This window comes from Nanorana parkeri, unplaced genomic scaffold (assembly GCF_000935625.1).
Source record: "Nanorana parkeri isolate BGI_ZX_2015 unplaced genomic scaffold, ASM93562v1 scaffold2214, whole genome shotgun sequence".
NCBI lineage: Eukaryota > Metazoa > Chordata > Amphibia > Anura > Dicroglossidae > Nanorana > Nanorana parkeri.
Window position 1 is genome coordinate 81,308 of NW_017308482.1, and position 11,545 is coordinate 92,852.

Genomic DNA, 11,545 nt, shown 5'->3' on the forward strand with positions numbered 1-11,545 from the left:
TCGTTTGTTGCCCACCTGCACCATGGAAAGCCATGACGCTGTGCGGAAATTCCGAGGCACCCCCGAGGATGCCGGGTGGCCCCCTGATTAATAGGGCTGATCTAGAAGACATCAACAGGCCACACAAGATAAATACATTGTTTGCTTAAAAAGAAGTGAGAATCCTAACCCATCTTGTGGTGGGGACTCAAGTGTTGCTATTTCTACTCTTTCTGAAACCAAGTGGAAAACCTCATCACCAGATTACTCCTCACATCACTTTTTATATTTCCTGTTGAGTTAAAATGAAGTTTGTGACCCTCGGTATAGTTCTGTGCGATATATCATTCCTTCCTCTATACAGGAAACAATGGATACAATATAAAGTCACCGTGTATACATTATATATTAGGGATGCACCGATACCAAGTACCGTGCTCGGTACAAGTACAAATACAGATACTTTTCCAGCTCCAAGACCAGACTAGAGAAACATTCTAAAGTTAGGAGGCCGCTGCCATGTGTAAGGAGCACACGGAGCTCCCGGGATTTGTACATCTCTGTTTTAATGTACGATTTATGAAAGGGATGCGCAGATACCAGTTTTGCGAGTACTGATACATTTTTGTTTATTGTCATGTGACAGTTTTCCTAAAACAATACAGACTGATGATTTCAGGACAGTGGTGGAGTGCCAGAGCCCGGTCCCAGCTGCAACCGCTGCAACCCCGTGAGCTCTCATGAAAATGACAAGTATCGGCACTGGTACTCGAAAAGTATCGGCGCATCCCTAATATATATGATATTGTAACCCCCGGTATAAATCTAATAGATATATAATTCCTTCCTCTGTACAGGAAACAATGGATACAATATAAAGTCGCCGTGTATACATTATATATGATATACATTGTATTCTGCGTCTTCTCTTTCACAATGAATCGGAGAATCAGAATCTTCTGGAAGAGAAACCATTTTATTATCAGTGTACCATTAAAACAAGAAAACCCTCCTCAGGCGTTGTGAGTCTCCGGGCTGCAGGGCGAAGAGAAGACAAAATACTGTAAGTTTCATCACTTGTCACATGTGTTCCATCCTGTGTGACTGGTGGGGCAACATTCTGATCATACAGAGCATTACACCCGACACAACTCAGGCTGCAGCATATTACACCCGGCACAACTCAGGCTGCAGTATGTTACACCCGGCACAACTCAGGCTGCAGCATATTACACCCGGCACAACTCAGGCTGCAGCATATTACACCCGGCACAACTCAGGCTGCAGCATATTACACCCGGCACAACTCAGGCTGCAGCATATTACACCCGGCACAACTCAGGCTGCAGCATATTACACCCGGCACAACTCAGGCTGCAGCATATTACACCATTCCTTTCACTTCCTGTTGTGCCAGTAGGGCAGGAAGTGGGGTAAAATCTCATTGAGACATGGATGGCAAAAAGAAAAAACTGACCGGTTCTTGACGAATTTGCACAGCGTCTAGACACTTAACTAAGGGCTGGGAGGAATTATTTCAGTCTATTTAGAGACATTTTTGGATACTTGCTCTGGTTGTTCTCTATGGAAGGCAAAGTTTGTGGCAGCTGGGGAAGGCAATATGGGCAGAAGCTCGGCATGAGCCGTTGTCACCGTCGGGAACCAGGCAATTCCTTTGTTGGGATTATTTCCTATCTCTAAAAGAACAAATGATAAGGAGTTATATATTCTGCAAACATGGTAATTGAGTTGTTCCATCATTGGGCATTGCCTTGTGTAATCTTGCTCCAAGGTGAGGGTCAGGGAAGAAAATTCCAGAACATTTGTGTAGCCTCAGATGGTACAAAATGTTAATGTTCCTCGGTTGATAAGAACTGGGTGAGGGTTCCCCAGCCATCGGGAGAACATAGTGTCAGTTTGACTGTCTGATAATTTTATCCTCTTTCTTCAACTGAGCCATTGTCCGTTCCTTTTTATGATTCGGTGCCGGAAAGGGGATCTTATGCGTCACTTGGGGAGAGGGGGTGCAGGGTGTGCTGACCGCACCTGGATGACACCTGTAAGAGGGTGACACCAGTGCACCACCAGGTCCTGGTACGCTTCCAGAGTCCGGGGAGACCGGGACTGTTTTATCACTTTCGTCGGGGGGCTGCGGCAAGTTATAGTGCCGGCAACCAGCCTGCACAGACTGCCCCAGTGCGGCAGGTATCAGTCCTCCGCCCCTGCAGATTGATTATCTAGTGGCCATAGTCTAGTTTTCTTACTGAATATTTTGTAGTTTTTTTTGGGGGGGGGTGACACCATGAGTTACCACACCGGGTGAAACCAACCCTTGTGACTCCCTTGTACTTACATAACCTTCCTGGCGGTAATCCCGAGTGTGGCTCGGGGTTACCGCTTTTGATACGGAAAATTTACCCACACTCGGGCGTCTTCCGGGTTTCTTCCCTGCGAGCACCGGCATTCCGGCGAGAAGCTCAAAAATAAAAAATAGAAAAGAAATAAATACTGAGATAATCATACCGCCAAGGAGCTTAAGGCCAGCTCACATGGGCAGCAAAGGGGCAGTAAAACCAGATGGATGACCTGCAGTGTTACTGACTTCCTGCCCAATTGCCTACTGCAATGTCCGCACAGCAGCCAAACAGTGCTGTATACATTGCCGTGGCTGCAATGCTTTGCATCGGAGCAAAAAATATACAGCATGTCGCATTTGACAGCCGATGGCACTTATCAAAGATAACCATTGCAGTCAATACCCACGGGGTTGCAGTGTTGTATGCAGTGTCAGGGCGAATGCATAGGAGGTTTGCATCTCTAGGTCTCAGTCTCTACGCAATTTGCCTTCAAAAGGCTTCTTCAGGAGACAGAGTTCACTTCCTTTCAGACCTGGCTGCATCCTTTGCATGAGAAGGTGAGGCGGTTGAATAAACCAGAGACCAGAGCAGAGCGTCTGCTGCTTTCAACATGATTACTCTAGCATTCCCAAACCTTTTCACCCAGGCCTTCTCTTCCAGTCCACCAGTGACACCATTGCCTATTTAGACTCCTGAAACATGTTGGATGGCTTTTGAACAACTGCCTTGATGTTGCATCCCTCTGCATGGTGATCAGATTGAAAACCAACCAACTGCCAGGCAGATTGCAAACCTCATGAATAGAAAGTCTGTATTAAAAATAGACTGTGATCTATAATGATGTGAAATACCCCCAACAATATCATAAGAGGGCCAGACCATTATAAATAGGGAAGCGGGTTGGTTACCACGACGGTAGAAGTGATTTTGTTTCTGAAGATACGGGGAAACAACGCGATGTAACAGCCTTTGAACGTGGGATGATTGTTGGCGCTCGGAGCCATGGAGCGAGTATCAGCAAAACAGCAGAATTTGTTACAGGTTCAAGAGGGGCTCATTGTTAAAGTGTTTAAAGACCGGACTGTCAGCCGAAAATCTGGGTGTGAATGTGGGAATTGTGGCCGTCAGCGACTAGTCAATGTTAGGGCAGAATGGGGGAGGGGCAAGACTGGTACAAGACAACAGAAGGGCAACAGTGCCGTGTCAGATTCCTCGCATCACCTTTCATCATCTCGCGGAGTCACGAGGCGGCCCAACGAAGTACTGATGGGGTGGTCATAATAATCTGGCCACTCAGTGTACATTGGTTGCTCAAGGTATATTAGTTTTCAGCACACACGAGCCAAAGCTTGGACGCAGCAGATTATTTTGATTGATAACAAGTACAAGGTACCTTTTCTTTACTCAAAATCATAATGTCATTGTCCATTGCTGACACATATCCTATTGATTTTTGTGAATTATATTGAAAGGGTCACTTTATATTTCCTCCATTGAATCCTGCCTATGTCTTTGTCTATGGAGCAGTGTTCAGAATGGAAGCCCCCATCTGCCTCATTGAAAATACAGCAAATGGAAAGTTTGTGGTGAACCCCAAGGCCATCGATATCCTCTCCAGGTTCAGTCAACCAGCAGTGGTGGTGGCCATTGTCGGCCTGTATCGGACAGGGAAGTCCTACCTGATGAACAAGCTGGCCGGAGCTCAGAAAGGTGATACGATGGCAGAGTTAGTAGGAAGTTGTTATTGCATGTTAATGATGTTAATGATGATTTTCCGTATTTCATTTCTATAGGCTTTAACCTGGGAGCCACAATTCAAGCTGAAACTAAAGGCATCTGGATGTGGTGTGTTCCTCACCCCTTAAAAGAGAATCACACTCTGGTTCTCCTGGACACAGAAGGACTTGGAGATGTAGAGAAGGTGAGAACTTAAGATGATACTCTGTTGTGAAAGTTGTAATTAGTTATTATAATTGCCATCATTTCCTTTTCTCATGGGTTTTGTATGTTCCCTGTTTACGGATGTGATGGCCTGCTCAGTTAGAACTATTTTCCAAATCAAACCAAGTCAATGATATATTCTCCTATATTTTAACTTTGTCTTTTGTTCTCTTTTGTGAAACTCTTTCACATTTATATGATCTACCCATCTCTTACTATTTCTGCCCACTTCCTCCCTCTCAATGTGCCACATTATTGGCCATCAAATGGTATCAGTAGCCTCACTGTTATGATGACACCCTCTGGCAGGTGACACGGGCTCACCCGAGGCATGGGTTCTAAGCACCATCCAGTTTTTACCAGAGCTACTGATGGTGGAGATGGGTTTAGATGCTGCTGGTACCAAGTTGTGGCCCCAGGATTGCCCTACCAAGGGGCGGACAAGTAAAGGATTGCTCCAATGAGGAGACAGTGGTCCGGAGCATGGTTAGGAGAAGGCAGAGGCTCTGACAGGAGACAACCAGTAGACAGCCAGTAGACAGGAGATAAAAACAGGAGAAAAGAGTGTAGTCAGATCAAGGCAGGGTTCAAGGCTGGCGGCTAGCAGAGAGCAGTCAGAAGATGAAGCAGACGAGGCATTATAAGTTGGGTCCAGGCAGAAGATCAGGGTGGGTGGCAAGCAGAGCATGGTCAGATGAAACAATAGTAGTATAAAAGCTCATGTACATGCAGTAAGTAAGCTTTAGGACACAGTACCAGCACCTTGCTTAAATACCCCGCTGAATTCTGATTCAGACATGCCCAGCATCACCTCAGAGCACTCTGGATGTCCAGGTCAGGAATCTGTGGCTATTATTTGCCATACTGGCCTGGATTGTGTGAAATACATTAAGCGTGGTGGCCTAAGAGCCATAAAAACTGGGGTCCTCTGATTAGCTACCTACTTCTTTGGTTGTCAAATATACTCATTGCATGATTCCATGATTTAGAAAGCCACGCTTTATACTGTCTGGCCAATACTGAGGTGCAGGAGGATAGAAGGTTGCTATTTAGAGATCAGAGCAGTCAAAATGTAGAGGATCCCACCATGCTCTAATCAGACATACAGGCACCGGGGGGCTTTCTTCTGCCTATATCTCCTGTTTCCCAAATAATAAATGAATAAATGGGGGGGAGCTCAGTACTGGCTTATGATTGGATGACATCACCACAAATCCAAGTAGAAAGTCCAGTGCCTGCAGGAAATGTATTTGGGTTAGGTTTGGCATGACACTGCCCTTTTATAAAGGAGAGGCAGGTTTATTCTCCAACTCCCGCCAGTCCATCCCTCCATTAGTCTGAGCAGAAAAAAACACCATCAACTTCACACATTGCTTAAAGAGATCCAGAGTTGGTACCAGCCACCATAAAAGTGCGGACAGGTTCTCTTAATTCTGTCTAAAACTTTGGTGAATTTGTTTCTGCTTTTTGTTTTAGGGAGATAGCAAAAATGACAAGTGGATATTCACCCTTGCTGTCCTGCTGAGCAGTACCATGGTGTATAACAGCAAAGGAACCATTGACCAGGATGCCTTAGACAAATTAAAGTATCCTTTTCTACAAGCTAAAAAATAATCACATTTAGAGGTTGATTTATGAAGTGTTTGCACTGCGAACAACTGTGTGAATGAGATTCACAGCACTATATGGCCACTAGATGAAGCTGAGGAGCATAGGGAGCATTTCTATGCTCCTTGGCTCCATCTAATGGACATAATTTGCTGCATGGGGGGTCCCTGGTTTGAATCCCGGCCAGGTCTTCATCTGCAAGGAGTTTGCATGTTCTCCCTGTGCTTGTGTGAGCTTCCTTCGGGTACTCTGGTTTACTCCCACAAAGACATGCTGGAATGTTATTTGGAATGTAAATTGGCCTTGTATGTATGCCTGTGTTATAGGGACCTTAGATTGTAAGCTCCTTGAGGGCAGGGACTGATGTGTAATGTGTAAACTGCTACATAAATTGTCAGTGCTATATAAATACCTGTAATGATAATAGACAAAGGCAGGGGACAACACAAATAGTTTATATCCTTTGAAGTACAACTATCACCTCCCATTAAAACAAAATATGTGCTGAAGCACTTAACTATAGACATGCATATACACTTCTCTCTTATTCCTCCTGCAAATAGAAACATTCCTTGAGTCTGCTAGTGAATTTTACCTAATGCATGTGATGAGGGGGGAGGCAATGGTGCAGCATCCTGTGATGAGGGGAGGAGGGGCAATGGTGCTGCACTGCTACTAAAATCAGAGTAGAGTTGTCACTTTAATGTCGGCTGTGCCTGCTTGCACTACAATGGGCTAAGAAGATGTAACAGGGAGTGTGGCTACCAGCATTGTCACTGCTGATTCAGAAGCTTGTAACCTGTCAATCATCATCTGATCACACATAATCCCTCCTACTGCTTTCTAGTCTGACAGCCCCGCCTCAGTTTCTTAAACCCTCCCACTGTGAGATGCAGTGTCTGTGAGGAGGAGTGGGTGAGACACAAATGAAGGATGAAGTCAGGAACTGGATCTGAACCCAGGGCCTCTGCTGTAGCTGGCGGTGGTTCTACCTGTTGAGCCACCTTAGAACCTTGGATAGCTCCTTGCCTGATCTCCTGTGTAATCCTCAATTAATCCTAGTGTCTGCTGAACTCTGAACTTCTTACTCCTCCCTTGAACTTCCTATTTAAGCCACGCCTCTGCACTTCCTGTTTGCCAGATTATTGTGCTCCTGCCAATATCTTGCTCCTGCTCCCTCTGTGATACAATTTGCTCATACTGCTACCCTAAAAATGATCTTTGGCTGCTGATTCACCAACTACTCTCATCGTCTACACTTCATACCCGATACCTTTGGCTACTGACCTCGGCTTGTTCGCTGACTACGCTTCTGCCTGCTCCTCCACCACTACTGCCTGCTTGTGTACCGAACCCGGCCTATTATACCATGAATTTGCCTGCTGTTTCAGCTACTGGACTCTGAGCCTGATCCCAGATCGTGACAGATGATTTGGCTCAATGAGGGGGAGGTAGAGGAAGAATTTGTGCTTAGTTTATGAGGCTCGTGTATCACATTACTGGATTTGGGACTTGTATAGACTGTAGTACAGGACTTGCCTGTACCACCTAATTATCAGCATACTGTAACTTCTCTAACATTCTGCCTATTGTAATCATCCCCTCTGTAGAGGGAAATCACTGATCTTAACTGACTATACTTTGACCATTTACATTCTTACACCACTCTGAGTTTGAACACACAAAAGAAAAAGTATCTCCTTCTATCTCCTTAATAATCTTTAAAAGATTTGTTGGGGAATTCACTGAATTAATAAAGGTAAAATCGAAAGAAAATGATAACGAGGAGGCGGAATTTTCAAGACATTTCCCCTCTTTTGTTTGGGCCATCAGAGACTTTCATCTAAGTCTGGAGATTGAAGGGAATAAGGTGTCAGCAGACAAGTACCTGGAGAATGCCATAGCAAATAAAGGTATGTATTGTGTATGATCCATACTTTAATGTGGCCCTGTCACCTAGACCATTGGCAGGCTGTAAAAGAAGAAGATCAATAATTTTACTTGCCAGTCTATTGGCTGGGAAACCTGTCAGGTAGCAGTGGCACATGAAACTCTTGAACAAAGGGAAGATTATATTGTATTGATCTTCTTCTTTTACAGTCTGTCCATGTTCAATTTTTTTCCCCCAAGGTGACAGGGACACTTTAGAGAAAATATTTTGAAGAATTTTATTCTTGAAACTGTTGCTGAAAATTCTTGTTGAGATATCTACAATCTGAGTAGCTTGTGCATTACATGGCTGGGGTAGGTCATACACCCCTTTGGCATTCGCAAATTTGTGCACACTGATCCTCCATTTCCCGTGATCTCAATAAAAAAAGAAAAAGGCTCAAGGTGTACTCCGGAGCTAGACCTTGTAATATATAGTTGATACATTGATTCAAAGGTACTGACAGACATTTGATCTGATTTTTCTAAGCAGCAGAACAAAGATGGATGATAACAATATTGTTACAATTTTCTTATAATGAAAGTTCACATTTGTTGTTTGAAGTGCTACTAATGCACAAAGTAGGACTCGGCTGTTGAACTCACAGCAGGAAAAAAAGACAATTACACAAACAGAGCAGGTGTGGTGGGGTTATTAATTTCTGGGCATTCATGGGATATCCAAACTCTACAGATAAAGGTCTGTGGGGCATACCTTGTATGCTGGTTTTTACCAGAGCTTGTGAAGGTGGAGATGGGCTTTTCTGCATGCTGATACTGGGTCATGGCCCTCAGAATCACCCAACCAGAGAATTAGCAGGGGACTAGGAGGCCAGAAGGTGGAGACAGTGCACCAAGTAAATACTAGAGAATGGTTGGGTGCAGGTAGAAGTTAACAATGGGCACGGAATCTGAATGGTCAACTTCAAGTGGAGTTTGTAGGCAGGGGACAGGCAAGAGAGTAGAAAGGTTGATCAGGGCCAGCAACAAAACAGGCAATCGGTAATGTAGTATACAGGGCCGGATTTCCCACAAGGCCAATCAAGGCCTGGCCTTGGGGCAGCAGGAAGTAGAGGGGCAGCAGGGGTGTGGAACTGATATCTCCCGATGCCCGGGCGGGTAGTTGATTTCTACAGTTAGCCCTGCTTTGGCCAAGCAGAGCTAAATGTACAGCAGGGAAGCCGCCGCTTGTTTTGTACAAGTGATCTTGGAGACATTGTATGCAGCCTGCAGGTCTGCCATTCTCCATGGGCGGGGGCTGGTTGTTGGGTATAGGGGGGTTGGCAGGTAGGGGGGCGCGTTAAGGAACCTGGCCTTGGGGCAGCAGAGAGAGTAAATCCGGCCCTGGTAGTATATCTCAGGGAGAGACTAGAGAATGGTTGGGTCCAGGCAGAGGTCAGCAAAGAGCAAGGAAGCAGAATGATCAGCTTTAAGCAGAGGTCATAGGCAGGTGGCAGGCAAGAAAGTAATCAGGTTGATCTAGGTTGGCAACGAAACAGCCAATCAGTAATGTAGTAAAGCTCTTTTTGTACAAAACAGGGTAGCTGATAAGAAGACTTAGCACCAGATACTTCCAGGGCTGGTGCTTAAACCTACCTTGGATCAGAGGACTCGGCCACCATCTTTTCAGGGCACCATTAGAAGTAATAGCAGAGATTCTACAACGTTGCGAGCTGGAAGTACTGGCAGACCTGGAGGTATTGTAACCCCAACCTTACCACACCTGCTCTGCTGGTGGCAGGAGAAGGGCTAAAAAAGTTGACACCCGAATCCTTCAAAAAATAAAAAGGTGGAAACCTTTGTGTTGGGGAGGCAGGAAAGTACAGTGTCAACTGATGTCCACAATTAAAAGTAAAACCTTCAATCATAAACAACCATCTTTTCTATGTTTCTTTGTCCATGTACACAGTTGAAAAGACGAAGAAGGACAAGAAATATAACGATCTCAGAGAGTCCATCAGGATGTATTTTGGAAATCGAAAATGCTTTGTTTTTGATTTTCCCACCATTGATAACAAAACTCTTCAGACACTGGAGAACGTCGCAGACGACAAACTCAATGCCAACTTTGTGACTCAGTGCAAGGAATTCTGTGACTACATTTGGGAGAAGGCTGATACGAAGATGCTGAATGATACAATCACAGTCACTGGACACAGTGAGTTCATTGAATATGTTACCCTAAACCGGTGTACATTAAGGGATCCTTGTGTAAGAGGCTGAATCATTCAGTCTCTGCACCAGAGGAGCTTACACTCTAATGTCACACACTATTATTATTATTAAACAGCTTTTCTTAACACATTCCTTATTTTCTTATATAAACTCAGTAGATTAGTCTGAAAATCTTGAATTAGAGTCGGGTGTGATCTCTCGGTGTTATAAAAACACTTCAATTATTTTTCCAACAATGTAAATGTGATTATTTTTTAATGATTGATTCAAAAATTGACAAAATTATCTTAAGTTAAAAAGGATTGAGCAAACAACAATCCGTAAGTTTGTCTTCTCATCTCAGGATTGGGCGAGCTGGCTAAAATTTACACCGACGCTGTAAGCAACTCTAAGTTTGCCTGCATGGAGGATGCCGTGGTTTCTCTGGCTGAGAAGGAGAACAAGATGGCCGTCCAGGAAGCAGCACAGCACTTTGAGGACGGGATGAAGAAAATTGTGCTGCCCACAAAAACTCTTGATGATTTCTTGACTCAGAGCAGTCAGTATGAAGAGGAAGCTCGGCTGATATTCATGAAAAGGTCCTTCAGAGACAACAATCAGCAGTTTCTTGAAGAATATCTGGTAAAAGTGTTTTAATTGAGTCTAAAAGAGAATGTTTTACCTTCAGCAGTCACAATATCAGATACGTATGCCGAAAAAAAAAAAAACAGTTGTGGGGGGTTTGTGTGGAATGAGACTCTGTAGTGACTATAGTGAACAAAGCCTGCGCTAATGGAAAAATTATTTATCAGTAATGAGACTCAATAACTCGAAAGGATTATTAATAAATGCAAAGAAGTTAGGAGCTGCTGAACTAAGACAAAAAGCCCTATAAGTTTGAGAGATATGGAGTACAGCGCTAAAAGCCTCTATGTCATAAATCCGAATAGCTATAATAAATGTTAATTCAAGTGCATTCACAAATGGAATAAATTATATGTATCGATCATCTCTAAGAGAATAAAAATGTGACTATAAGTACCAATCGGTGGTAATCCCAATAACATATATTAAAAATGTATGAAAAATAATCTAAGGTGCGTGAAATCACTCACAGCAATAAACTGTGTCAAAACCTGCTGCCGTTGTAATGACAAAGTGCTGTGGAAAACATGTATCAAAGTGACAAACATTGTATCAAACATTGTTTCACTTTGATACATGTTTTCCACAGCACTTTGTCATTACAACGGCAGCAGTTTATTGCTGTGAGTGATTTCACACACCTTAGATAATTTTTCATACATTTTTAATATATGTTATTGGGATTACCACTCTGTAGTGACTATAGCTGGAACTTTTAGTCAACCGATTGGTTCATATAATTAATATCAACAGCTAACTTCATATAATTAATATCAACAGCTAACTTATCTTCACACGAGAAAACAAGTTTACAGAATCATGACTTCAGCCCAGGGGCGTCCCGAGGCTGGGTAACACCCGGAGCGGTAACCGAGTGTCACCCCGCCGAGACGTCACTGCGCGTGCGCGATGACGTCATCGCGCACGCGTGG

The 11,545-nt window shown here is 44.0% G+C and overlaps 1 protein-coding gene across 1 annotated transcript in view; it reads left to right on the forward strand.

Moving 5' to 3' along the window:
- The first annotated feature begins 1,028 nt into the window (after positions 1-1,028).
- LOC108801092 (guanylate-binding protein 1-like) overlaps positions 1,029-11,545 on the forward strand; it is a 20,781-nt gene continuing 10,264 nt past the window's right edge. Inside the window, exons 1-8 of the mRNA XM_018573040.1 lie at positions 1,029-1,042; positions 3,809-4,046; positions 4,130-4,257; positions 5,754-5,863; positions 7,614-7,798; positions 8,651-8,653; positions 9,724-9,972; positions 10,333-10,610. Coding sequence (XP_018428542.1) covers positions 3,872-4,046; positions 4,130-4,257; positions 5,754-5,863; positions 7,614-7,798; positions 8,651-8,653; positions 9,724-9,972; positions 10,333-10,610 — 1,128 coding nt within the window. The 5' untranslated portion in view covers positions 1,029-1,042; positions 3,809-3,871. The remainder of the gene's footprint in view (positions 1,043-3,808; positions 4,047-4,129; positions 4,258-5,753; positions 5,864-7,613; positions 7,799-8,650; positions 8,654-9,723; positions 9,973-10,332; positions 10,611-11,545) is intronic.